Here is a 26081-nt window from a genome sequence, read left to right on the forward strand (position 1 = left end):
TTGCCCGCGGGCCGGCCCACCTCGCGCGGTCGTCGTGGAGAGGGACGCGGAGGCGACGCCACCGCAGGCGGGTCCAGCTGGTGCAGGCCGAAGTAGAGAGCCTTGATTCAGCCACCTCCAGGGCAAGCCCCACAGAGTCCGGTCCTGCCTCCTCGCCCCCGTGAGGGTCCCCAGAGTCGCTGCGGACGGCAGAGGCATGTCGGGCGAGGCAAGCGCACCACCCGCGACCTCACCCAGGGCCCCGCGTCCCGGGATCCAGAAATCATCGGGTGCAGTGACCAAGAAGGGGGATCGCGGGGCCAAGGAGAAGCCGGCGACCGTCCTGCCGCCGGTGGGCGAGGAGGAGACCAAAAACCCTGGTACGTTGGTGACGGGGTTGGGGGCTTAGGCCTCTAGGCTTCGGCTCCACGCACTCCCACCAGCCACTCGTCCCTCGGATTAGCCAGACTGGGTGGGGCGGCTGTGTCGTGTCAGGCACTAGCGGGCGAGGTAGTAATAACATACTAGCAAATACCAGTACTCCTGCCTAGAAAATCCCATGGATGGAGGAGCCTGGTGGGCTGCAGTCCGTGGGGTCGCTAAGGGTCGGACACGACTGAGGGACTTCCCTTTCACTTTTCACTTTCACACATTGGAGAAGGAAATGACAACCCACTCCAGTGTTCTTGCCTGGCGAATCCCAGGGACGGGGGAGCCTGGTGGGCTTCCGTCTATGGGGTCACACAGAGTCGGACACGACTGAAGCGACTTAGCAGCAGCAGCAGCAGCAAATACTAGCAAATATATACTAGCAAGAATAGAATTTCTAGTGCTAAGGCGCGCTGTGTGGAAAAGGACTGCACCGGCGGAAGTTTGGAATGTGAATGTGAATAGCTCCTGGCACGTGGTAAGAGTGTTGTAAGTGGTCACATTACTGGGTGTTCACGTGTTATTAGGCTTGTTTCTTCTCTGTACTGTGGAGTCCTGCCCTGCCTATTGTGAGGAGGCACAGTGGAGTTGATGGTGAGACAGTATTTTTATAAACTGGAAATTCACTTGTTCACTCAACAAACATACACTGTACACCCATTCCAACTGCCCTGCTCCATCCTGGTTATGAATCACAGTTTCAGTCCCAGCACAGTTCCTGCAACTCAGCTTGGCAGATGTTTGTATTGAACTTGATCTTAAAGAACCCACACTGGTTTGGGATGCTGACAAATACAATATGATGTGCTAATTTGTATGAGAGAAGAGGGTCCAGGGAGTGATGGGAAGACGCAGGGGCACTGCCAAGAGTGGCTTTGAGTTTTGTAGACATTCATTTATTCCAACAATTACTTTTTTGATGTCTGCTTTGAAGCCAGGTCCGATAGAGACAGAATGAGATGGACACAGTCCAGCTGGAATGGAATTTACATTCTCTAGGAAACAAACATCATTGGAAAAGTATGCATATGAGTGTGGCTTTTTATGGTGCAAGTGACAGAACCCCAACCCAAACTAATTATCCACAAAGGGGAACTGATTGGAAGCCTTCTTGATTCAAACCACCAGCTTTGCATTGAAGACAGAGGAACATACGATCTCTGGACTCACAGAAATACAACTTTAAGAAAATGCTCTGATATCAGACCTTGGTCAGGTGCCATCTCCTTGTCAGTGCTGGTGGCTGTGGGAGGGGAGCTATAGGAGCTGGAGAAAGAGCATTTTCTAGAAGGACAAACAAGACAGTTTAGAATCTCCTATAGATATGAACCCAGCTACATCACACACACATACCCACACCCACACACACCCACACACACACCCCACTCTGGCTGCTGTGTGGGAAATGGACTAGCAGAGGGAGAGAATGGGGGCGGGGAGATGAGTTATGAGGCATTTCAGTAGCCCAGGTGAGGGACACTTGTAGCTGGAGGAAGGTAATGAGGGAGCTGGGTTAGGCTTCTTGGAAAAATACTTCCATGGTAGAAAAAGAGTTGGTGAAGTAGTGGATGGTGCGGGGAGGGGAAGTGAGGGAGGTAGCAAGAATGATTCCATGTTTCTGTACTGGACGTGGGATGGGTTAAAGGGCCATCTATGGAGACAGGCATGCATGAAGGAAGAGCATGTGAAAGATTTCCAAGGGTTGATGTTGGCTGAGCAGCTGGATGGAAGGGTCTGGAGCAGTGAGATGATGTCAGGTCTGGAGATGTGAACTGGGAGCCGCTGATGTTTGGGTGCATTTAAACCCTGGGAATAGAAGAGATTCCCCTGGGGAGGGAGGGAGTGGAGCCAGAGACAGGAAAGGGCTCAGAACCCAGTCTCAGGGATCTCAGAGGAAGAGGAGCTGACAGAGGAGCCAGAGTGGTCAGACAGAAAGGGAGTGATAACAGGACAAGGCCACATGGTCACAGAAGCTTAGCAGGGGCACTGTGGTGGGGTTCACGTAGGGTAAAGAGGGAAGGCAGATGTAGAAAGGTTTACAGATTTAGAGAAAATCCCATCTGGTGGCTTCTTTTCAAGAAGCTATGAGGTAAGGTCATACTGAGCATGAGGAGGGAGTGTGAGAGGGGAGAAAGTAGGAGCAAGGCCTTTACAGGGCTGTGCTGCCCACTGAGTGGGTGCTAGCTAAAGCCCAGATGTGGAATATTTCCATCATTGGGTGCGTGCTGTTCTAGAATGGGGTTCTCAGGTGTCCTCCTTGGCCCATCTTTGGCATCATCTGTGAACTTGTTAGGGCTTCCCAGGTGGCTCAGTGGGCAAAAAATCCACCTGCCAATGCAGGAGACACAGAAGTTATGGGTTCAGTCCCTGGGTCAGGAAGATCCCCTGAAGGAGGGCATGGCAACCCACTCCAGTACTCTTGCCTGGAGAATCCCCAGGGATAGAGGAGCCTGGCGGGCTACAGTCCATGGGGTCACAAAGAGTTGGACACGCACAGTGAGCTTGTTGGAAATGCAAATTCATGGACTCTGCTTAGGCTATGGGATCAGAATCCAGGAGGGATGGGGCTCAGGAAATTCTTAATAGGCTTTCCTGATGATTCTTACAGACAGCTGGTAAAGTTTGAGAATCTCTGTTTAGAGAAGATGGTGTGAGTGAAGCCAGGAAGGATGGAGGGGTTCTCCCAGCCGAGAGAAGAGCTTGGGAAAGTAGGCCTGGTGCAGGAGTCAGCTGTACAAGGGGCTTCCCCTCACCTCCCAGTGCCTCCTCTCATTTGCCCTCACCGTGCTGAGCACACAATCTCCCGGGGTGGCCCACACCCTGCGGGCAGCATCCCCGCTGTCAGCTGCAGGAATTCTCTTCTCTGGGCACAGCCCCTGCAGCCTGTGGCCTGGGTGATGTTGCTGCCGGGTCTCCAGGCTGCCCCGCAGGCCGGCATCAAGCCCACCCTCTGCCTCCAGAGTCTCCCCTTTGCTGGGACACCCCTTCCCATCTCAAGGAACCACTTCTTGCTGGGAGGCCCATGTAGGAGCAGGGAAGAGCAGGCATCTTTGGGTACTCAGACACCTTAGGCCTGCAGACCCCTCAGGATGGGAAGTGCTGGGCATCTGCCTGAATCACTACAACTCCTGAATGAGTTAAGATTTCCAAAGCACTCAGATCAGTGTGGGACAGGAGTACAGGCTCTGTCCACGTTTCTTAAATGAATAAAGCCTACCGCCCTGCTTGGCTTCAGTCTACGCGTCAGGTGGGGGGAGTAGGGGCGGGGGAGAGGGGTGGGGAGATGGAGAGGTCCTTGTGGGTTCCTTCCTTTTCTCACATCAGGCCTGGGCCTTCTTTCTTCGTGTGACCCTGGGCAGTCCCCGCAAGGAAGGAACAGGGGAGGTGGCTGGGCTCGGGAGGCAGAGGTCCCTCCCCCCAACCCCAGGGAGCGGAGAGCTGGAGTGGAAGCGGCCTTGACCCACGGGGAGGGGGCCGGGCGGACGAGCCGAGGCGCCCGCCTTGTCGGCATTCCAAGCCCGTTAGTCCCCTTTCTTCCAGGTCTTGATTTCCCATTGTTTCCTGTCAAGTGTTTTCGCATCTTACATGTTAAAAGTGGCCGTAAGGATGGCTGCCTCCATGGAGGGGCTCCTGGCCGCCCCGAGGCCAGAAGCCCGGCGCAGGCGAGCGTGGGAACGCGGCTCTGGGCCGGGATGCCAGGCCGGAGGGGACGCGGGGCTGGGTGGGGCGTCGTCTGGTCTCTGCTGCCCTCTGGTGGCGGCCTTGGGCTCCAGCCGGCGGGCTCCGCGCGGCTCGGCCCTTCCCGCCCACTCTCGTCCCGGCCCCTGCAGAGGAGTACCAGTGCACTGGCATCCTCGAGGTGGATTTCGCTGAGCTCTGCACGCGGTGGGGCTACACGGACTTCCCCAAAGTGGTCACCCGACCCCGCCCGCAGCCGACCTTCGCCCCCTCGGCCTCTACGTCGGAAAAGCCCACGGTAGGTGAGTGACAGTGGAGCCGCCGGGGTGTCTGCCAGGGCCACCGCGTCCATCCCCAGCCTCCCATCGCTCGGCGGGCGGAATGGCGGGGACGCAGGGCATCGTGCGTGTGACTGAGGCGGGTGGGTTTCAAGGGGGTGGGTGGGGAGGCGGGTGTGGGGGGTTTGTTGCGGGGGCTCTCCTGTCTCTCCGTGAGGGCTGTCCCGGCCTCTCCGGCACCCGTAGGTTGGCCGGATCGTGGGGCCCGGGGCGGCGACTCTGCTCTCTACCCCCTTCCCCGGCTCCTCGCACCCCTCCCTGCCTTCCAGATGATCAGCGGCTGTCGGGGTCCTGCAGCCTCAACAGCCTGGAGAGCAAATACGTGTTCTTCCGGCCCACCATCCAGGTGGAGCTGGAGCCCGAGGACAAGTCCGTGAAGGAAATCTACATCCGCGGTGAGGCCTCCTCCGCGCACTGCCCCTCCCACCCGCCGTCCCCGATCCCACCGTACCCCTTCGGCCCGAGGTGCCTTCCTTCTCTCCCTTCCGCAGGTTGGAAGGTTGAGGAGCGGATCCTGGGCATCTTCTCGAAGTGTCTGCCCTCCCTCAGCCAGCTGCAGGCCATCAAGTGAGGGGACATGGGGGTAGGGGACCGGGGCTGCGGGAGGGGCAGGAAGCCAGTGGGGCCCCGCAGGCTCCTCGCGGCCTGGGAGAAAGAACGGAAGGGGCATGGAAGACTCTGGGAAGTTGGGGGAAGAGGGGAATGAGGAAGGGTGTGGCTGGGGTATCGCGGTGGCTGGGGAGGACAAATTGGGAAGGAGGTGACCCTCCAGCTGCGATTCTGCGCTCCCCACCGTTTCCAGCTTGTGGAAGGTGGGGCTGACTGATAAGACCCTGACTACCTTCGTCGCCCTCCTGCCTCTCTGCTCAGCCACGCTCAGGTCAGCAGAGGGGAACAGGCAAGCGGGGAGGAGACCTGGGTAGGTGGGCTGGCTGGGTGGTCCGAAGGGAGCAGTTTGGGAACAAGGGGGACAAGTTCCAGCTCCTGTGGCCTGGGCTGGCATCCCTGTGGAAAGCGGGTGCTGCTAGTGTCTGTGGGGGTTTTGAAGTTCCCATCTGACAAGCAGTGGGGTCCTCTTTTCTGTCTACACCAGCACCTAAAGAGCCTACCTTTGGGGCCTTATTTCATCTCCTGTCCGTCAGTCCTGCCACCATCCACTCTCTCCCTGGTTCCTCACTGCCTGGGCTCTGACGCTGAACCGGGGACTGGTTCTTCTCCTACAGGAACTAGCAGTCCTGTGAGGGAGGGAAAAGGGCATAGGAATGAATACTGCAGGGCAGTGTGGGGGCTGTAGTGGTGGATGTTTAATTGGAGACATGGAAGGCTGCCTGGAGGAGGCGGTACCAAGCTGAGACTTGAAGGAGGAATAGGAAGAGGCCAGGCAGGGAGCCGGAAGGGGCATTCCTGTATAAGAGGGAGTCAGAGCAAAGTGTGAAGTAGTGGTTGTAGAAAGAACACAGCTGATTTGGCTGCTCTTTATTGAGGCTCCCCTAGCACCCTTGACTTCTGCTTTACAGACCCTCCCACTATCACTGGCTTGCCTCCCCACTTGTCTTGCCTAGATGGAAGGGATGCTTCTTTAGGGTAGGGCTTTTGTCTCCTTCAGCTGGAGCTCTTTGTTCATTCTCTCAGGGTAATTAGAAACAATTTAGCCAGCAGGAAAAAAAAAAAAACTATTGAATTCATCTTAATATGTAAAAATAAGTCAGATCAACATAATAATAATAAAAAATAAATGCAATCAGGTTCAGATGTTAGATGAGCCAGGCTGAAATGTTGGGCTGCTGCTGTTGCTGCTAAGTCACTTCAGTCGTGTTCGACTCTGTGTGATCCCATAGACGGAAGCCCACCAGGCTCCCCCTTCCCTGGGATTCTCCAGGCAGGAACACTGGAGTGGGTTGCCATTTCCTTCTCCAATGTGTGAAAGTGAAAAGTGAAAGTGAAGTCGCTCAGTAGTGTCCGACCCTTAGCGACCCCACGGGCTGCAGCCTACCAGGCTCCTCCATCCATGGGATTTTCTAGGCAAGAGTACTGGAGTGGCTTGCCATTGCCTTCTCCGGAAATGTTGGGCAGATACCATGAAAGAATTTTTTTTTCCATGGGAGAAATTTTTTAACAGAGAAGTTTATAGCCATTAATTCCATGTTTGTTGAGACTTGGAAAAAGTCCTCCAACCTGTCAATACTGTTGGAGCAAGCCACTGCCCTATGGAGGGGTCATGTACTGGGTAACTGTTGCTGTGTAACAACTTACGGCAAATTATAGTGGCTTAAAACAACAACCGTTTATTATCTCACAGTTTCTGTGAGTTAAATCCAGGTGTAGGTTAGCTGGCGCCTCTGGTTCAGGGTCTTGGTGGGGTTGCAGGAAGGCTGTTGGCTGGGGTTGGCATCATTTTGGGGGGTGCGGGGTGGTGGTGGTGGAGCATCAGCAGCCAAGCTCACTTACATGGCAGCTGATTGGCTGCAGTGCCTCCACTTGTGAGCCTTTCCCTAGGTCATCTGGGTGCTCTCACCACCCGGCAGCTAGTACCAGAGAGCACCCCAGTTGGAAACCACAGCCTTTTTGTAACCAAAACTTGAAAAGTGACCTCTCGTCGCCTTGCCCTTTGCTTATTCATTAGAAGTGAGTCACTAGGTCCAGCCACACTCAAGGGGAGAGGATTACACTGGGGCATGGATACCAAGAAGTTGGGATCACTGGGGTCATCTGAGAGGCTCCGGTCACTAACTCTGGAGAGTAACCCCTTTACGTGGCACACTTCTGGATTTCTAGTCTGGAGAAGGGTCACAGATAATTTCCTGTGTCAGGGAGTTGGGGGTGGGGCGTGTTCCCAAGGTGCTGGCCAGAGCCCCACACTCCCTCTTTGCCCCCTTCCCTCCCCTGGCCTCAGTGGTCCCTCTTGGGTCTCAGATCTCCCCCACCCTCAGGAAGGTGTCTCTGGAGGGGAACCCACTGCCGGAGCAGTCCTACCACAAGCTCATGGCGGCAGACAGCACGTGAGACTCCTTTCCCTCACCCCCTTCCTCTGGGCTCCTCTCCCATCCCAAGTCTTCCTTAGTTCCCAACCCTGCCTTATCCCTCTAGCACCTCCCCAAGGACCCTCAGTTCCTCCACCCTCAGACCCGAATGGCCCTCCTCATGCCCGCAAGTTTGCCGAGGTTTCCGGAGCCGCCCGGGATCCCGATTCCCGTGACCCGCGGCCTCCCTCCCGTTGCCCAGGATCGCGCATTTGTCTCTGCGGAACAACGACATCGACGACCACGGGGCGCAGCTCCTGGGCCAGGCTCTGTCCACGCTGCGCGGCTGCAACCGCACCCTGGTCTCGCTCAACCTGGGCTTCAACCACATCGGGGACGAGGGCGCGGGCTACATCGCGGATGTGCGTGCGCAGCGGGCAGGCTCCCACGCGAGCTGCGGCGCCCGGGGCCAGCCGGCTGGCTCACCGCCGCTCCCCGCCCCCGCAGGGCCTCCGGCTCAATCGCTCCCTGCTCTGGCTGTCCCTGGCCCACAACCGCATCCAGGACAAGGGCGCCCTGAAGCTGGCTGAGGTGGGGGTGCGGGATGGGCGGGGCCGGGGAGAGACCCCCGCTCCCAGTCCCCGCTCCCCAGACGGCTGATGGCGAGGTGCCGCCCCGCCGCAGGTCCTGCGCCCCTTCGAGCTGACACACGTCGAGGTGGTGGAGCGCCGGCGCCTCCTGCTGGAAAAAGGTTCGCAGGAGCGCTCGCGATCGGTGAGGAGCGCCCCGGGCCCGAGAGCTGAACCGCTGCCCAGGTCGGCCGCTTTCAGACGCGGGACGTGTCCTAACCCATCTTCTCTCCCTGTGTTGTGACCGTTTTTCTTTCCGACCTCAGCACACATCTCACAAAAGTTTGGTCTCTAACCGCAGAGCCACTCCGCTGACGACAGAGTGTCTTGGTTAAGAGAAAGGGCTAGATTTGTAGACCGCAGGGACTTGGAACCTGGCTCATCCACAAAACAGCCTGGGACCTTGGGCGTGTGACTGAACCTCTCGGGCCTCAGTTTCCTCATCTGTAAAATGAGGATAACTGTGTCTACCTCATAGGATTGTTGAGAGGATTAAATGAGTTAATTCAGCTAATGCACTTGGAAGAGTGCCTGGCACTTAGTTTAAAATGTTAGCTACAGTTTTCTCACCTTAGTATGAGTCGGAATGCCTTTCCTACCCTCCCCACCCTCCCACCCCCACTCCCAAGCTCATCCCTGGATCCTTCTATTTCTTCTCAAAATGCCAAACAAATTATGTTAGCATTTAGGCAGGGAGATTGGGATGGGGGTGCTGCCAGCCTGACTGCCACCCAGGCACAACGTTTCCTCACCCCTCACTAGGGAAGGGGCACTGGCTTCCTCCTCTTCCATCCCCTCCCATTTGTGAGCACAGCCTTCCACCTCTCGGCATGGGGACTCCAAAACAGAGCGTGACAAGAATCAGCTGATGGGGGTCAGCAGTTTTGCATTGGTGGAGAAGGACAAGACGCAGACAGTGAAGACACCCAAGGGTCTGGGCAAGAAAAAGGAGAAGTCGGGGGTAGGTGTGCTGGGGGCAGCAGAGTCTGGGGCGCTGGAGGAATAGGGGAGGAAGTTTCCCTGATAAACAGGTGGGCTGGAAGGCCTTTGAAGGTCCATCTCAGGCCCAGGGTCCTAGTGCCGACCCCTTCCCACATCTACTTCCATCCCCCAAGGAGGCAGGACTCTCATCTCTCTTCTTACATCCTCCACAGGAAGTGGTGAAGAAAGAGGAGAAGTCAGGGCCTGGGCAGTCACCTACACAAGGAACCCCTAAGAAAGAAGACTCCGCAAAGGCAGGCAAGGGGAGTAAGTGCTGGCATCCGCCTGCAGGTCGCTTGGCGTGGACGAAGGAGCAGCCCTGGGCAAGATGAGGAGCCTGCCCTGAGCTGGTCTTCTTTTAGATGCTGTTTGAAACCCGACCAGCCCCACCCACTGCACTCCACACCCTGTTTCCCTGGGCTGGACCCCTGTGGCTCCACTCTCAGAGGAATCCCCCCGACCTGCCTGGCTGGAGCCCCCCTGCAGCTCTATTGCTACTGCACCCAAACCCACAGTGTGAGGAGACCCCCTTCCTTGCCCCAGTCTTTCTCTCTGGGGAAACTGGGTGGTGTCAGAGGTCTGCCCTGTGCATTCTGGCTCCTCTTCCTACTCCAGAGGTAACCATCCCTGAGCAGAAACTAAGCAAGGGAAAGGGGGCCAAGACTGGGAACAAAGAGAAGCGCAACATCCTCATGGAGTCTGAGGTAGGCTGGGAGAAGTGGGGTGGGGAGCACGTCCCTGGAGTCCAGGCCCCCAGCCCCTCCTGGGATGGAGTGTCCAGTCCCGTACTGTGGCAGCAGCCACTTCACCTGACATTGTGCCCTCGGTCCTGCCTGCTTCCTGTCCCAGCTTGGGCTTGCAGGGGTTAACAGAGCTCAGTGCCCCCTCCCCTTCTATTAGGAGCCCCATTTTTGATCCTTGCCTCAACTCAGTCTGCTCCCCATAATGCCATCTGTTCATCTCCACCACACCCAGTTGCTCGAACAGTTGCAGAGGGAACAAAGCACGTTCTTTGGCCCGGCCAGCAGCTCCCCGGGAGGCTGGGTGTTTTCCTAGTCGTGGGACTGCCCTCACGCTGTGCATGGCAACCCGAGACCCTCTCCCCTTTCCCCTTGCAGCCTCCCTTCTCTCTTTCAATGTGGACCAACTTGTCCCTTGCTTTGAAAACCTTCCTGGACTACTGATTCCGTAGCGCCTGCCCCCCACAGTGGAGTCAGCTGCCCACGGGCTGTGTGCACTTACACAGTCATACATCAGGGTATTGTGCTTTGCTTCACTGAGACTCAGATACTGCGTTTTTTTTTTTTTTACAAATTGAAGGCTTGTGGCAAGCCTGCACAGCCCTTGCTCACTTTGTCTCTGGGCTACCTTTCGATACTACTCTCCGTATTTCAGGTTCTGTCATTATTATTACAGTGCTTATGGTCATTAGTGATCTTTGATATTACTACCCTGATTCTCTGAAGGCTCAGATGATGGTTAGCATTTTTTTTTTTTTTAGCAAGAGTATTTTAAAATTAAGGTATATACCTTGCTTTTTTTAGACATAATGCCATTACACATTTAGACTGTAATATAAACATAACTTTTATATGCACTGGAAAGCCACTTTATTGGAACCAAACCCACATCTCCGAGGTATACCTGTGTTCCAAGACCTCCCCACCCTAGGCAGGGACCGGCCCCTCCCCTTTTAGGAGTCTCCGCTAGGACCCAAGATAGGATCTTACAAGAGGGGAAAGTCAGGTGGAGAAAGTGGGCAAGGGTTGCCTCCGTGTCAGTTTTCAGTCCCTGCCTCAGCCTCGATCCAGGCTGCTGTTTCTCCCCAGGATGACTGCATTTTCCTCTCATCCTGCCTTCAGTGTCATCTCCCTGCAGTCCCTTGTCCTCATTGCTCTGTTAGAAAATAGTGAACTTGAATGCCAACACTATTTCACACCTCTGCAACTGCTGGCACTTTCCCTCTTCATCTGATAAGGACCACACACTACCAAGACGCCAGCTCCCAGGCCATCTCCCCCAGGACAGACTGCTCCCAAGCCTGGCTAGCTATCCCTCCCGTCCCCCCCCACCCCCCACCCCGTTCTGCTTCCCTCTGTCAGCTCCAACACCATAGTGCATTAGTCTCAACTCTCTGGCTTCCCCGCACAGAGCTGCTTCTTGAGGGTATGGGCTTATCTTTGTATCTCCAGCACTCGGGACAAAGCCTGGACTATAACCGGCCCTCAAAACATGTATGTTGAATGAATGAATGAATGGCCTGTTGACCAGCTCCCCTCTCCTCTGCTGCAATGAGTATTCTGCCTTAGCAGCTGGTTGGGGAAGCTACTGAGATGGTCAGCCCTCTCCTGGAGCCTGTGGAGCACCGCGATGGCAAAGTTTTCATGCCTGGGAACAAGGTCCTCTTGCACCTCAATCTTCTCCGTACGTTTGCCAGGGTTCCCTGCTTTCCTCAGGAGGCTGGCTGGGCCCCAGGCAGCCACAGGGTCGCCCCCATGCCGCTCCATGGAGCAGAACCTGGCTGTCCAGTGGTTGGGCGTCACATGAAGGCCCTCCTGCATGGGGCTTTGGGGCGGGGGCGGGTTCGGGCTCTGGGTTGGGCAATTAGAGAGCAGAGAGGAGCAAGATGAAAGACTGAGGGAAGTGAGACAAAAAGGAGAGCTGGGATGAAGGACCAGGTCGGGTGTTAGTCCGGGCGAGTGAGCTGGAGGAGCACGGGGTTAGCAGGGTGTCGGCACGGAAGTGGCTGGCGCTCAGAGGGCACCTCGCCTGCTTCTTCCACCAGGAAACCGCATCACGGAGGTGGGGCTGGAGGCCTTCCTCACCGTGCTGCGGGACCAGGCGCAGTTCGCCAAATCCAAGAGCGCATCCAAGGGCCCCGTGGGGCTGCTGTGGCTGTCCCTGGCGGTGAGTCCCCCGTCAACCTCTCCTGCCCGCTCGCTCTCCCTTTCCAAGGCCGGTCCTGTAGTTTTCCTGACAGCCTTCATCCCTCGTGCTGTGAGATGGGCAGTCAGGCTCCTTTTTGCCTTGCTTTCCGTGCCGCCCAGCCCCTAACTCACCTTGTCCTAGGAAATTTTTCCTCGGATGATTCACCTTCACTGCTTTTGTTAGCTATCGGTGTGCCTTTTCTTCTTTCAGAAAAACTGCTTCTCCCCACAATGTCCTGCGTACACTATGATCCAGGAGCTGATGCTGCCAAGGGACCCCATCAGTAAATCCAAGCACAAAGAGGAGGAGCCCGTGGCTTCTTCCACCTAGCCCCCGCCCCCTGCTTTTTCCCAGAGATTCTGGGCCATGGAAGTACCTCCTTTCCATGCGTGGACGGGACGTCCCTGGGGAAAGCTCAGATCATTAACAAAGTCTATTGCTGTACTTCTTTCCCTGAGGTTGTCTGAAAGCTTTGTCCCAGAACTACTCAGAATATTTAGACTTTATGCCTGTTGAAAGTGTGTTAATGTGGCCCGAAATGGCCAAACCGCTTTATGGTTCTGCTGGGGGGTGATCTCAGCCCCTCTGGTTGTGGCCAGCCAGGGGCATTGCTCTCCTGCCTCCTCAGGACCTAGTACTCGCTTGCCCAGCCTACAGTCACCCCCTCCTCCCCCACCAGAGGACATGTGATATGCCAGGGTGTGCAGTGTCTCTGGACTTAGAGGCAGAAGTCTTGGGAGAGTAGCCAATAGGCACAGCGGAGGGGAAGAGAGGGTGGGGCAGAAGCATGGAGCGCAGGCTCCACCATTCCACCTTCTCAGACCCCTTCCTACTCTGGACTGGTTTGGAGGAGAGGCAAGGGCTCAGCTTGTGAAAACACGCTGAGCTAGTGTGCTGCTTTGTCTGGAGAGGGTGCCGAATCTCTCATCATGTTTGTAGCAAAGGCGAAGCACTAAACGTGAACCCTGATGACACTGCCTGCTGCCGCCAGCGACCTGAAACCAGAGCCACCCAGATGGCGTGGGGGGCAGGGGGGGGCCCTGCTCTTCACCCTTTAGCGCTGCATCCGCTGGGATGGCCTCATCATGCCTCTAGCGCCCAGGGCTGGCTCCTGGGGAGCTGACATTCACTCTTACGGGAGCTGCCTGACAGGTGTCGCTTCTTCACCTCTGAGCACATCTAACCTGGTCACATCCTCTCGACCCCCACTCCACTTTCTGTTGCCTCAACAGAGATCTGCTCTCTATGCCTCTCTGTGGGGCTCTGTGGCCCCCACAGTCCCCTCTCTGCCTCCATCCGCCAGCACTGCTGCTTGGCCTCTTGGCAGCTGGCCGCTGAGCTGCTGCAGGGAGCAGGGTGCAGGAGCAGCTCTTTGAATCTGCAACACTGAGGACATCGTAGGTGCTTGGCGATGGCCCGTCACCCCAGCCTCTCCTGTTACCCCTGCCTGAGGCCTCTGAAAGCTTCATGGAGCCTTACAGCCTATGTCCTCATCCCTACACTTTATCAAGAATGGCTCGTGTATTCATTCTGATGCCCAACCAGACTGTAAGCTCCCGAAGTCAGCACTCAGCATTATGCTGGCTTTAGGAGGTAAAACAGAGGGGAAAGAGAATCTGTCCCTTAGTCCAACAATGACAGCAAAGAGAGGAGGTCTGAATGATTACAGTCCTGGGGACGTGGCCGTGTCTGACAAACTGCTTCTGGAGGGTGTCAGAGCCTGCCAGAGGGCTCGGAAGGCATCTGGCCAGGCCTCTGAGGTGACCCTCCCCTGTGTGTTGCCTTTAAAGTCCTAAAGCTCACTGAGGGCGGCCCACGAGGGCTCCTGACTCTGGGACCACTGCTCCTTTGGGTGTGTGTGTGTGTTTAAAATGAGGTTAAGTGTCTTTGTATGTCTTAGCCGTGGGGGGCTGTATCACTTGGGTTGCCCAACTGAAGTTCAGCAAGTGCGCCCTGGAGCTTTGGGAGAGAATATGGCAAGGCCTGGGTCTGGGGGCTGCCTTCTGTTCCTTCTATCCAATGCTAACCAGTCTCAGAGGGAACAACTACAGTATCTTTGATCACAGTGGTTCCAAGAATCACACACATGCCACCACAGTTGAAGAATATTTAACTTTTCTTAAAAAAAAAAAAACCAAAAACAAAACTTAACCATGAAAGGAAGAAAATAAGAGTATACATTATTTTAACAGCAAACAGTCATTTCCATATCTATACTTTATATATTATATATATATTTATATATATATGTATATATACACCTAGCACAGTGTGTATATTCTATTAGTCAGTGGGGGGTGGAGTGGATGTGGTAATGGGGGCCAAGGCCGTGGTAGCCCCTGGGGATGGTCCTAGGCTAGTTTAGGGACTCCAGCATTCAACCCCCTTCCCCCCTCCTGGGGCCCAGTTTTCAGCTCTGTACCTGATACACTGGTTTTCTACAGGGAGAGGGTGGGGAAGGGTGGACACAGGTGGGGTAGGAAGTGCCCCTGAAGATGAGCGGTCCTGGGAGGGAGGGAGGAGCTCAGCACCGGGCCAAGGAGGCTGGAAGCTGGAGGCCTCAGGGATGGCTCCACCTTCGGGCCCTGATCCTGGAGCTGGGCCGCTAACTAGGAGATCCAAGTGAACCTCCCGTTCCCTTAGCAGCCCCTCTGTAACTGCCTCCAGCGCTCCAGGATCAGAAACAAAAATGGGTGAAGTTATTTACAATAGCAAAGATACACATACAATACATACATATTTATAGGCAACCAAAGTGACAGAGAGGAGAGGCGGAGACTCCCGCCCCAGCCTGGGGGTCCTGTGGAGAAGGGAGGGGAGGAAAGTGCACTTACACCGGGCTGCCTCCTTACACTCACTGGCCTGTCTGAGGGCACCCACACACACAGGCGCGCACCGCACATACAGGTGGGTACGAGGGGTCCTTTCAGAGGCAGTCTGCATGCTTAGGAGACAGGAGGCCTTGAGGGGTGGGCTGAAGGGAGGGGAACAGACACAGACACTTGACTCCAACCTGAGCAGACCAAGCAACATGCGGCTCTCCCCCGGGGTCTCGGCCGGAGCCTTCTCCTCAACTGCCTCTACCGCTGGGAGGAGGTCTGGGCTCTCCCCACCCTGTGCCCTGCCTCAGGTCAGTCCCGAGCGGAGGAGGGGGGATGTGAGGACTCAGTGGTTCCGACAGCTACGGTCCTGGGGATGTGGCTGTGTCTGCCGTGCCGTCCTCCAGCCGAGTGGGGCCTGCGGGGAGTGGGGCCAGCGGTGAGGAGCTGGCCTCCGAGACGACCCTCCCCCCATGCTTCTCCTGGGCAGTCGTCAAGCCTGTGAGAGCAGCTCTTTAGTGCCATCCTTCTGGGACAGGCGTGCTCCTCCACCAGAAACTGCAGAGTTTCTTGGGCCTGGAAAGCACTGTCTGCTGAATCCCACTTCTGTTTTGTTGGCCCCCAAACCCATGGGTAGGTATGGGTCTGTCTGCCTGAGTGGGCACACAGCCGTGGCCCCAGCCCACACAATCTGCTTCTAAACCACTTATTAAGGACGGGTTTCGGATGTGAGACTTGGTTCCTCCTGGTTGGTTATCTCCAGAACCCAAGGAAAGAAGCGGGTTCAGTTCTAAGGTTCCCACTCTTAGGGAAGCTTCCTCTTCCAGAAGCTGAGGAAATGAATGAATTGCGCTTGAGGGGAAAAAACAAGACCCCTTCTCAGCAGTCCCCCTCCTTCTCATAGCCGTGTGATAACGTTTCCTCAGGAGCCGAAAGCCTTCTCCACGCACCCACCCCCCCAATCCCAGAGGACCTCACTCACCGTCCTCAGGACAGGGCCCCAGTTCGTGGCTGTCCGTGGAGTCAGAGGCCGGGGGCTCCTTGGCTGGAGGGGAGAGGGAGCTTTCTATCCATCTAGCCGCCTCTGTGTGGAAACTGCCCACAGGTGTGGTGCCGCCAGATGACTGACCCCCGAGGGACCTGAGCAGCTCTCTGTGGGCCAGCTCCATGTCCTGGAAGAGTAGCAGAGGGACAACTGCTCTCCAGCCCCTCTGGGGAAGAGGCTGTGCTTGAGAGTGGTGGGGCGGGCTGAGGGCAGAGCCCCAGGTCAGGATCTAGGGCTCCTGCGGAGACAGCTCTTGTGGGTGACAGGTCTCGGGGGATGGACTGCGCCTCTGGGGATCCGAGCCCTTACCTTGAGCCTGTTTAGCTTGAGGGTAAGCTGCTCGATGGTGCGGAAGATCACACCCACGTCCCTGAGGGCCAGACTTGGGGGAGAGCGGCCAGGGCGCTTTTGATCTCCATGGCCTCCCTGAACTGGGGGCTGAGGCTCTGTCTGCCAGGCAGGGAGGCCGTCGGGCTGGGAAGGGCTCGTGTGTGCTCCTGACGGGTCAGTACTTGAGTCAGGGGGTCCTGCCGGCATGCTGACGTAAAAGCAGTTCCCTGTCCCCAGCAAGACAAAGAGATTAGGAGGCAAACAGAGCAAGTCTAAGCCGTCTTCTGCTCCCCCAGTGTCTCCCAGGCTGACCCATGGGCCCAGGGAAGCCATCTTGCAGAAGAGCTCAGAGCAGGCTGGCCCCAAGCTGCCTACCAGTCTCCCAAAACCCTTCGCTTGGAGAACCACTGAGATGGCGATGTTGCCCAGTTGGGCCCACACCAGGGGGAGACTCAGGAGCTACTGGTGGAGGTTAAGGGAGAAGGGGCAGGATGGTTGTGTTTCTTATGGGAAACCACAGTGGCCCCCATTCCCTGAAGGAAAGGGGAGAAGGAGGGTGGGGTGGCTTTAGGTGAAAGAGGTGGGTGGGCATCTCCTTATTCTGCCCCATCTCAGGCTCTGCTGAACTTCAACACAGCCCCCTCCCCAATGGCCAATTACTTCGTGATCTTTTAGATACCTCAACTCATCAGAGGGGGTCAGGGACAGCTAGAGAAGGATGCTGAGGGTCCCTGACAGGACAGTCAGCACAGGTAAACGTCCAGGAGCCTGGAAGGCCTAGCAAGCCCTTCTCCACAGTGACGCTGACTGTTGTGGTGGTTGGTCGGGGGCGAGGTGGCTCAGGACGTCAGGCCAAGGACACTGCGCTCGCCTCTCCCACCTCCTATGACTGAGCACAGCTGCTTCACTCTGCGGCTCTGAAAGGGGCCCGCGCGGCTCTTGGGGAGGGGCCGGCACAGGTCTGTCCCCCCACTGTTAGGCCCACGTCCTACTCTCCCTGATTCCAGACAGCTGAGGGAGTGTGTATGGCGGTGCGTGTCCACGTGACTGCAGGCAAGCCCAGCTCTGCCCTCAAGGGCTCCCACTCCAGCCCTGCCTGTCTCCGGCTCCAAGGAGAGGTTCGTTACCCGTAGCCTCTGCTCCGCCTTCCACTTCGGGTGGCTCAGGCTCTGACGGGCCACTCTCCGGCAGTGCAGGGGCCACCTTGCTGCCTGCCACCTCCGCTGCACCAACACCACCACCAGGGAGAGTAGAGACCGAGAGAGAAGGAAAGGGAGACGAGCAGGAAGGAGAGGGAGAGACAGGAGGCGGGGGCGGGGCGAGGCGGGGCGGGGCGGGGCGAGGCGAGGCGAGGCGGGGGCGGGGCGGGGAAAAAGAAAACAGGAAGAACAAAGTAAACACAAGATCACACATGATTACACCCCGCGGAGCTACAGAGAACTCCACCAATTCACCAATGCACCGGAGGAGAGAGAAGGAAGGTCAGGTCCCAGAAACCCAGGAGAGAGCACAGACCTCGGGAAGGTGGAAAGAAAAATGCTCCTGGAAAAGGAGGCGGAGCTGGGCACTGGGGTAGGAAAGGAGAGCCCCTGGCACTGGTGTGGACGCCGCCCACCCCTCAAAAGCACCCTGCGCTTCGATTCTTCCCCTGCTGCACTCTTCAGAGCAGACTGCCCTCTCCTCAGCTGACTCTTCCCTCCACCGTCTGGGCTCTGGCCAGACAAACCTGCCCTGGCCCCCGTCCCAGCCAGTCCTGGCTTTTCCTGTCTTAAAACCGGGCCGCCCTAGCTCCCTGCTCATTCACCAGTGCCCCCCAGTCTCGCACAGCTCCCCAGCCTTGTCCTGCAGCCCCTCCTCTTGGCTCTGGCTCCAGACCCACCCCGCCTCCGCCCCACACCTCAGTGCCTTCCTTGCTGCTCTCTGGAGCCACCGGCTGCAGCCCTCTGCCCGTGTCTTTCTGGGGATGAAGATCCTGAGAAGAGTCCCACATCTTAGGACTGCAAGAGCAGTGAAGAACGCTAGCAGAAACTTATTGGCAGCTGACTTGTGCTACAGTAATATCCTCATAATGTAGAATGAAGTCCAGAGGGACTTCAGAATTTCTCCCAGGGTCACAGGGATATTAAGTAATGGAGCTAGGACCTTGTACCTCGGCTGTCTGACCCCAAAGCCTTTACACGATGTCAACATGTCTCCTTCCCCAGGATCTGGACAAACCTCTGCACACATGGCTTCCAGTCAGGGGTGGGGAGGGAGCAGCCAGCTGGAAGACTCAGTGCTCCCCTAGCAAAGTTGGCCATGTGCCCAGAGGGGACATCCCAACTTACTTTACCTTTTCTTACAACTTTGTAACTTCCTGTGCCCTCTGTGCTCGAAGCGTCTTCCTCCGGATTCTTGTCTAGCTCCAGAGATTCCCAGATCCCAGAATTCCTGGTCCTTGGGGGCAGTTGTTCCAGAGAACGCAAAGCCATGTCCTCCTGCCCTGGCAGGCTCCACTCTGGCCCCGAGAGTGGGGCATTGTCCCCTTCAGCCCCAGTAGGAGCTCGCCCTGGGGAGCCTGGGTCCCAGGGGTGCGAAGTGATGCTGACAACGGAGGGTGTTGGGGTCAGGTCGTCCTCGGGCTCCCTGGCAGCTCGTGGGTCTGCGGGGTGACCAGGCAGCAGGCTCCACAGGATCAGGTGCCGCAGGTTCTCCACTGGAGGGGAAATGGGGGGATGGCTTCCTGGACACAGGACCGCACACCTGGCCATGGCAAGGGGCGTGCGGAGAAGGTGGGGGGCTGCTGCTCCCTTCTCCCACCCCCGACCTGGTGACACTGCCTCTGTAGTCACAGGGCGGAGCTGGGGGACCCTGCCAGCTGGCGGGTGGGCTGAAGGCTGGGGCGGGGGGACAGGAACAACAATGGTCTCTGCATTCTTCTCTCCTCGAGCACAACTCAGGGATAGCCTCTGAGCAGGCCGAGTTGGGTATCTGCCTGTTGACACTGGCCAAACCGCTGGGGCACTGGGGGCTGACAGTCAGAGCCAGGAGGCACTCACCGTCCTCCAGGGCTGCATCAGCAAGTCCTTCCATGAACAGAGGGCCTGGGAGGGGCAGGAGGATGGGGTCCCTCGTTCTGCTTCCCCTGTGCTCGCCGTCCAGTGAGGCAGAAGGGTGAGGCAGCGCTCCCAGCTCCTCTTCCTCCACGCTGCCCTCCTGCTCAGCATCTGCCAGCAGGGCCGAGTGCTTCCCTTTGACCTTCTGCTGGCACCCCACGCCTGTTTCAGACGGGAGGATAGCGTAGTAAAGCAGGGAAAGAGGGAGGGCCTGTATGGGCTGATCCCAGGTCCAGCTTCAGGTTTAAGGGGCTGGGAACACTGGCTGATTCATTCCACAATGTTTACTGAGCCTCGATCACAGCCAGGCACCGTCCCAGGCTCCTGGCATAGATCAGTAGGAAAAAAAACAGAGATCCCTGCCCTGTGGAACTTAAATTCTAATTAATGAACATAGAGAAAAAAAATAAGTAAATTAACTACATGAATTAGCTAAGAAGTGCAATAGGAAAGAAAAAACCATACGCGAGGGTATGGGAGATCAGGAATGCTGGTATTAAACCGAGTGGTCAAAGAAGGTAACTTGGTGCAAAGCTGACACTCTATCTGCACAAAGACTTGAAGTGGGGCAGGAGTTGGGAGAAGCATTCAAGCGGAAGGAAAAAGAAAGCAGACCCAGCCAGGGAGCCTACTCACGGAGATTTCTCTCTAAACTCAAGGCGATGTTGCTTCACATTAAAAACTCAACAAGAGTTCTGTCTGGGACCCTTGTGCTCTGTCGATCCCATCCTAGTGACTGTATCTTCAGTCCTCTGAGCTCCACGCCCCATCCCCACCCTCAGGATTCCTGTACCAGCACATCTCTGAGAGCATCTTGTTCTCCACTAGGAACCCCCAGGCTCTACCCGACTGCCCCTCTTCCTCCTCAGGAGGGAAGCTCTGTTCACTTGAGCCTGTTCTTTCCTCTTCCAGGCCTCCTTCCTCATTCTGCTTTTCTCTGTTCTTACGGCCCTTTATGGCTCTCTCCCATCACCCTCAGCCACCTCCTTACCTGTGCCTAGAGAACGTGAACGGGGTCGGGCCCCCACAGAGACAGCTCAGGGACTTACCTCCAGGGCCTGCCTCAGGCTCCGGTTCACCACGGAACACCTCGGAGTCATCCGGTCCTGCCCTGCGGGAGAAACAGTCAAGGTGAGAGAGGACCGCCTGCCTGGAATTCTGGCTCTCTGCCAGCTGGGAGGTGGCCACGTCGTGAAATTCCACTCTGGCCTCCTGAGTTCATTTGAGCAATGAAGGAGCAGGGCCCAAGAAGGCAGTGGTTTAGATCTCAGACCTGCTGTCTGGCTAGCAACCTGGAGAGGAGGGTGGGTGCTGGGCCTGATTCTAGCCCCTCATCCCCACAATTCAGGCACAGTCTGAGCAGGGCAGTGGGGGAACAACATGCAGGGACAGAAGGTGGAGGCCCTTACTCCACCTGCCCGCTAACACTGTCAGCTGAGGCTGCCCGAACCCAGGGTGCAGTGCTCAGCAGCAGCGGGCGCGCGGCTGGAGCGGGGTGGTGAGCGGCCGCAGGGCTGCGCACCTGCTGGGGGTGGGGCTCCGGCCAGCTGGCTCCTGGGGGCCTGGTGGCGGGGGCCGGATGGGCGCCGGGGCAGCTCCGGGGAGCCTGGTGGCACTCCGAACAGCCTCTTCTAAGAGCTCCATCCACCTGCTCGGCAGGAAAAGAGAGGTCTGGTGGTGACAACAGGACAGAGGAGCACAGTGTCTCCCCCTACCAACCCCTCAGTCAGAGCTGCGAGGCCCTTTGCCAGAACCTGCCCTGAGGACCCTCTGCCCAGCGGGGGTCCCACCTCCCGTGCAGTTGACTGGCTGCCCCGCTTGGGGAGGGGTTAATATTACTCGCAGCTGCCAACTGCTGAACACCAACGCTCCGTTAGGCTCTGCGCTCTGCATTCTGTATCTGTTCTCGCTCAACCTAACTCCCAAGAGGCAGCACCATCCACAGTCATAGATGAAAGCCCCGAGAAACTGTCTGACCCAATCCGTCTCTGGCCTCTGCGTCAGACAGGCTACCACTGAGGCTGGCTACTGTCGGGAATATGGGCGGGTGGATGCCCAGGGGTGGAGATGACAGTTCTGGAGGCAAACACCTTAAATGCGGGCATTTAAAACACTTGATGGAGAAAGAGAAGAAGAACCAGGGGAGGGGAGTGGGGCCAGAGAAAGGAGAGGCACAGCGGACTGGTTGGAAGACTGCTGGTAATGCTTCCTTCCTTGGACAGGCTGCCATGGGGTCAGGGACAGTGATCCCGAAAGCCTCTCTGCGTCTGTCTTATCTCCCTCTCTGCGTCAAGGCCCCCTCCTCTAACCGCTCTGGGCCCCGGCCTGGTCTCACTGTCCAAGTCCTCACACACCGCCCTGGTCCCACGGGGATGGCAGTTACGCGGGACTGCCCCGCTTCCCAGCAATCCTCACGTGTTCTTGTCTGATGATGTCAAAGCCACCAGCTCGTAGATCTGGGGTGGGCCCAACTCAGAGGTACAGATGATGAAGAAGGCCCGTTTATCTGTGCAGAAGAGAGAAGCAGAAGGGTCTGTGCTGGGGGTGGCAGAGGCGTGGCTGCAGCCTGGGTCGGCTGACGAAGTGTGCACTTGAAACCCTGACCCTCAACCAGGCGGAGGATGCAGCGCTGGCTGGACCTAGGTCACTGGGTTCCACTTAACACGAAGGACAGGGGCCATTCTGCTTCCTCTACTGCCATCTTCGTAGTCGTTACCTCCCACTTTCCTCACAGTGAGGGCTGAGGGTTATAAAACGACATCACACCCACCCTCCCTTTTCACCTCCCCCTGAGACAGGCATCACATCACTCCCCACGTTACAGCTGAAGAAAGCGAGCCCAGAGCCCTTCTGGTACACGCTCCGCTTCTCACTAACGCGCTCCGAGCACCGGGCTGGGCTCTGGACTGTGTGTGTGAACTCTGCCTGTCTCTCCTGCAGCAGGAAGGCGTGTCCTCCTCGTCTCTGCCCAGTTCTGCTTCCTCAACCTCAGTCCACCCTCGGTGCTCACATCCCACCCTGCCTGCACCAGGCTGTCCACCTTCATCCCCAGCCTACCCCAGACTGAACCACATCTTCCTGCTTAGATAAGTCAGGGTAGAAGGAAAGTCACACAGGCAGGCCGGTAAGTTCACCACCCAGCGCTCACTGGGCGTGAGTACCGGGCGCATGGCCCGGGACCTGGGCCAGCTGGGGCCGCCTCCTCGTGGCTACCTGTGGCCACCGAGCGGACGAGCACGGCATTGAGCTTGAGCACGGGGCTGAAGGTCTGCTTGCTGTCTGAGGAGCCCACGGCCGTCTTGCTGTGGCACTTGAGCAGCAGCTTCTCGTCCTGTTTCTGCAGCAGCACCAGGAGGTCCTCCAGCAGCAGCACGTGGAGGTCTGCAGGAGGGTGGCGCTTGTGAGGGGTTCCCCGCTGCCTGCTCAGCCCTCACCAACACCTGGCATACCAGAGGCTCCTGGATGGTTGTCCTCAGGGTCTGGGAAGCCCTGGAGACTGGTGACCTCCAACTGCTTGGTTTTTGGTCCTCCCTCCCCAGGCTGTGCTTAAGATGCCCTGAGCTCTCAACCCCAGTGGTGTCTGGAACTGCCTCCCAGCTACCTTACCACCCTTAAGAGCGCCAGGTACAGAGCTGATGATCCAGAGAGGAAGAGCCCGGGTGATGCCCTAGATTCCCCCTTGGCCCCAGGCGCTTACCCAAGGTCTTATCCTTGCTGATCCTCCAGGTCAGAGGCCCCTCATGGATCATCTTTCTGGTTGTAAGATCCAAACTCTGTTAAAGAGACACCACAGATTCTATGCTAAGGTGCTGGGCATCAGTGGTGTGAACAAGAACTAGTCCCTTGCCCTCACACTCTTGTGGCGGATGCAGACAAGTAAAAAGGCAACTGCAAAGTCACAGGCCACGTGCTGTGCTGGGGGATACACTGGTGGCCCTGGCGGGGGTCTCTCTACCCCCCACCACACGCTGTTGATCCTAAGAGGGTCTTGCCCATGCCTCCAGCTTTATTTCCTCCCACATGGCCTTCACTGTTACCTTGAGTCTATTCCCACCTCCTGCTCTCCCAGGCTGAGTTCTCACATCTAGCCTTTGTAGTCGGGCTGTCTGCCCTTGTCCATCTAGGGACAAGGTGACAACAGTAACCGGTGCTGTGTAATTCCAGGGCCCGCATCACACGTCCTTTTGCAAATGGGCACAGGTCCTGAGTGGACTGCTGCTCCTAAGGAGGCCCAAGAAGTGTGTGTGCCTGCGGGGCTCTGACCTTGAACTCTGCAGCCAGGGGGTTGCTGGCCCTCTCCAGGGAGGTGGTGTCCAGGCGCTTCTGGTAGCCTTCCAGACGGTGCCGGTTCTCTGTCTGCTTTACTGCTTCGTTCACATACTTGAGAATTTCCCGGCACTGGTCCCGGGCCCGGCAGAGTTTCTCGTGCTCGGAGGTGCTGCCTGCCCACGGGGTAACAAGGGGTTTTTAGGGCTCCTGCCAGACGAGTCTGCCAGAGCCTCACAGGAACTGGCTACCGACACACATTAGCTGGCTACTGGGGCCAGGTAGTCACACAGGATGGGTGGAGATATGCCACCCTGCCTAACTTGGACCTCAAACCTAAGGACAACATATTCTGAGGATCCATGGGCTTCAGACCTCTGCTCTGCAGACACTGATGGCTCTTGGGAATTCCTGCCTAGACTACAACTGGCTCTACAGGTGTGGGGACACGGATGGGGACTGAGGGAGCGATGGCGCCTCCCTCTGAGAACAGGGGGTTGCGGGTCCTTCCCACTTCTCCACGCTGATGCTACCGTCTCCAACTTGAGGGTGGTGAAAGGTGCTCAGGATCCCAGGGACAGTGACGACCTGGGGCTAGACACCCTATTCAGCTTGGTTCCCTACTCCTCTGGAGTAACTCACCATGCACTGCTGTATCTTTTGTGCGTCACAACGCCCCCAGAGACGTCCAGCAGGGGGCATGAATGGGACTGAAATCCAGTCAACCTCTGGTGCGGGGCCACACCCCTCAGAGGAGCCAAGGCGCCCTGTGTGCCAACCCCGCATCATCAGAAGCTTCGCTCCCATCTGCACAGAGGCCCCACACAGGCTGGTGGCAGCCTGTACCTCCTCCTGTGCGGAGCACCCTATTTATTGCCAAAGCACATCACAGTGGTTATCTTCTCTAAGACTGACCGTAAGAACACAAGGATGAAGACCCCCAAGACCAGAGAGGTCAAGTGACTTGCTAAGGTCACAAAGCAGGTCTGGGCCAGAACCAGGCTCTGGGCTATGGGCTGCTGCCTCCCAAGGCCAGGCGTCTGTGGGCCCTACCCTCCGTGTGCTTGATGATGTTCTCCAGCAGCAGCGGGTATTTGGTGAGCCGCTGCATCTCGGAGATGATGAGATCTCGAAGCTGCAGTCGCCGGCACTGAGGGTGGCTCTCGGCCTCCTACAAGGAAGGATGCGTGGAGGAAGACGGCAGCCCGGTTAGGAGCTGGCTTGTGGGCTCAGGACCCACAGGACAGGACAGATGCTGAATAGGTCCTAATTCCAGACTCACTCAGAAATGGTGGTGGCAGCTTCTCGCTTTGATACTTAGGAAAAAGCTGGTGGGGGCAGGGAGACAACAGCCCAAGAAAGGGATGTGGTCAAGCCACATAAAGCAGGGATTATTCCCACTTTATAGACAAAAAAACTGAAATCCATCTGAGTAAATACAGGCACTAGTAGGTGAGCAGAGCCATCTGATGGCAAGTCTGGTGTCTCTTGTCTTGAGAGCGGGTATATGTCAGTGTTTCTGAAAAGGGAGCCTGGGGAGGGTGTGGATGGAGCGGAGTTGCTGGTCACTAACCCTGGTAGAGAGAAGAGGCCAGGGTGCCTGGAGCTGGGGGCCAGCAGGGCAGTCTGGGAGATTGTGGGTCGACCTGGTAAACTCTCCCCTTCGGCCTCACTGAGCTAAGACTGGACTGGCTGGTTTCAGCGGCAACAAGCAGAGGCCAAGCGTACCTGCATGAAGAGCTGGAACCGGCTCTCCTTGCGCTGCCTGGTCTTGATCAGCTCCAGAGCGATGGACTGATAGGAGCAGAACTGTGCGGCCACCTCCTGGAGCTCCTCCCGGGCGGGGCCGTCGAACTGACAGGGAGAATGGACACCACACAGCCCACCTCACACCCCTGCCTGGAACCTCTCCCCCTCTTCCTCCAAGGCCTCCCCGGGACCTGGGCAGCCATACCCGAGCCAGCATGAGGTCACTGACTTCTTTGATAATGGGGCCCTCCTCCCGGAGCTTCCTCATAGCTTCACACCAGGAATCTGGGGCAAGGAGAGAAGACAGAGGCGCCTGGGGTTGAGCTGCTTGGCCAGGCCTTTGGTGACAGGGGAAGAGGGCTCTGAGGATCGTGCCGTGGGGACAGGGTCTGGGAGCCACTTCACTCGTGGGGGAGCTGGAATGCTGGCTTCAGGCTGGGCATCAAGTTCTCCCACCAAAGAGGACGGGCAGGGGCTATGTGCTCGGGGGTCCTGGCATGTGGGCAGAAATCTGAAGGCTGGCCAGGGGAGGGGCTAGGTGGGGGGCTCCTCACTGTGGATCTCGATGAGCTCGGGCAGGTTGGGGAAGAGCCGGGCCAGCTCCTCGCGGGGCAGCAGGCCCTCCTTCTTCATCCGCTGGTAGAAGATCAGGTCCAGGACCCGGAGTGTGCGCAGATGGGACGCCTCGGTCACGAACAGCTCTGAGGAGGTGCAGGGATAAGGAGGGGCAGAGAGACAGCAGGACAGCCGTCAGCAAGGATCTGCTGGGACCTCTCCTGAAGGCCAGGATGGAGCTGGTCCTCCCAGGATCACAGCATGGGCCGGCTGTGCCCCTAAGGCCCGCCCTCTCTTCTC

The 26081-nt window shown here is 57.3% G+C and overlaps 2 protein-coding genes across 15 annotated transcripts in view; one reads left to right on the forward strand and one right to left on the reverse strand.

Moving 5' to 3' along the window:
* Window positions 1-45: 45 nt before the first annotated feature.
* LRRC71 (leucine rich repeat containing 71) lies at window positions 46-12266 on the forward strand. Of its 6 annotated transcripts, none has more exons than XM_055403991.2 (16): window positions 46-359; window positions 4239-4388; window positions 4694-4819; window positions 4916-4991; window positions 5227-5304; window positions 7355-7423; window positions 7647-7806; window positions 7892-7975; window positions 8069-8158; window positions 8828-8974; window positions 9168-9261; window positions 9610-9698; window positions 11187-11228; window positions 11304-11418; window positions 11780-11901; window positions 12133-12266. In XM_055403991.2, exons 1-16 carry the CDS (start codon window positions 197-199, stop codon window positions 12250-12252), a joined length of 1725 nt encoding a protein of 574 aa, XP_055259966.1. In that variant the 5' UTR covers window positions 46-196; the 3' UTR covers window positions 12253-12266. The 6 variants fall into 6 exon arrangements, with proteins under 6 accessions (XP_055259966.1, XP_055259970.1, XP_055259967.1 ...); XM_055403995.2 differs by having other exon boundaries at window positions 11304-11393; XM_055403992.2 differs by having other exon boundaries at window positions 11307-11418.
* Window positions 12267-14642: 2376 nt separating this feature from the next.
* ARHGEF11 (Rho guanine nucleotide exchange factor 11) overlaps window positions 14643-26081 on the reverse strand; it is a 110960-nt gene continuing 99521 nt past the window's right edge. For 7 of the 9 annotated variants that reach the window (XM_055403986.2, XM_088835888.1, XM_088835889.1 and 4 more), the window contains 16 exons: window positions 25781-25927; window positions 25432-25511; window positions 25206-25331; window positions 24531-24648; window positions 23475-23653; window positions 22909-22984; window positions 22425-22592; window positions 21627-21717; window positions 20734-20859; window positions 20261-20322; window positions 19155-19373; window positions 18449-18811; window positions 17244-17339; window positions 16096-16343; window positions 15724-15913; window positions 14643-15159 (listed from right to left, as the gene is read on the reverse strand). In XM_055403986.2, coding sequence (XP_055259961.2) covers window positions 15104-15159; window positions 15724-15913; window positions 16096-16343; window positions 17244-17339; window positions 18449-18811; window positions 19155-19373; window positions 20261-20322; window positions 20734-20859; window positions 21627-21717; window positions 22425-22592; window positions 22909-22984; window positions 23475-23653; window positions 24531-24648; window positions 25206-25331; window positions 25432-25511; window positions 25781-25927 — 2345 coding nt within the window. In that variant the 3' untranslated portion in view covers window positions 14643-15103. The remainder of the gene's footprint in view (window positions 15160-15723; window positions 15914-16095; window positions 16344-17243; window positions 17340-18448; window positions 18812-19154; window positions 19374-20260; window positions 20323-20733; window positions 20860-21626; window positions 21718-22424; window positions 22593-22908; window positions 22985-23474; window positions 23654-24530; window positions 24649-25205; window positions 25332-25431; window positions 25512-25780; window positions 25928-26081) is intronic. The other 2 variants (XM_088835892.1, XM_088835891.1) reach the window with 2 other exon arrangements.

This window comes from Moschus berezovskii, chromosome 4 (assembly GCF_049115385.1).
Source record: "Moschus berezovskii isolate FMDL1 chromosome 4, NW_MosBer_1.0, whole genome shotgun sequence".
In the NCBI taxonomy this organism is placed as follows: domain Eukaryota; kingdom Metazoa; phylum Chordata; class Mammalia; order Artiodactyla; family Moschidae; genus Moschus; species Moschus berezovskii.

What these genes read in the sequence shown, in the direction of transcription:
- LRRC71 (XM_055403991.2), top strand. Translation starts at nt 197, where the DNA reads ATGTCGGGCGAGGCAAGCGCACCACCCGCGACCTCACCCAGGGCCCCG. An exon ending in GTCGGAAAAGCCCACGGTAG is followed by an intron (nt 4,389 to 4,693) that starts GTGAGTGACAGT and finishes CCTGCCTTCCAG; the next exon opens with ATGATCAGCGGCTGTCGGGG. An exon ending in GCGCGGGCTACATCGCGGAT is followed by an intron (nt 7,807 to 7,891) that starts GTGCGTGCGCAG and finishes CCGCCCCCGCAG; the next exon opens with GGCCTCCGGCTCAATCGCTC.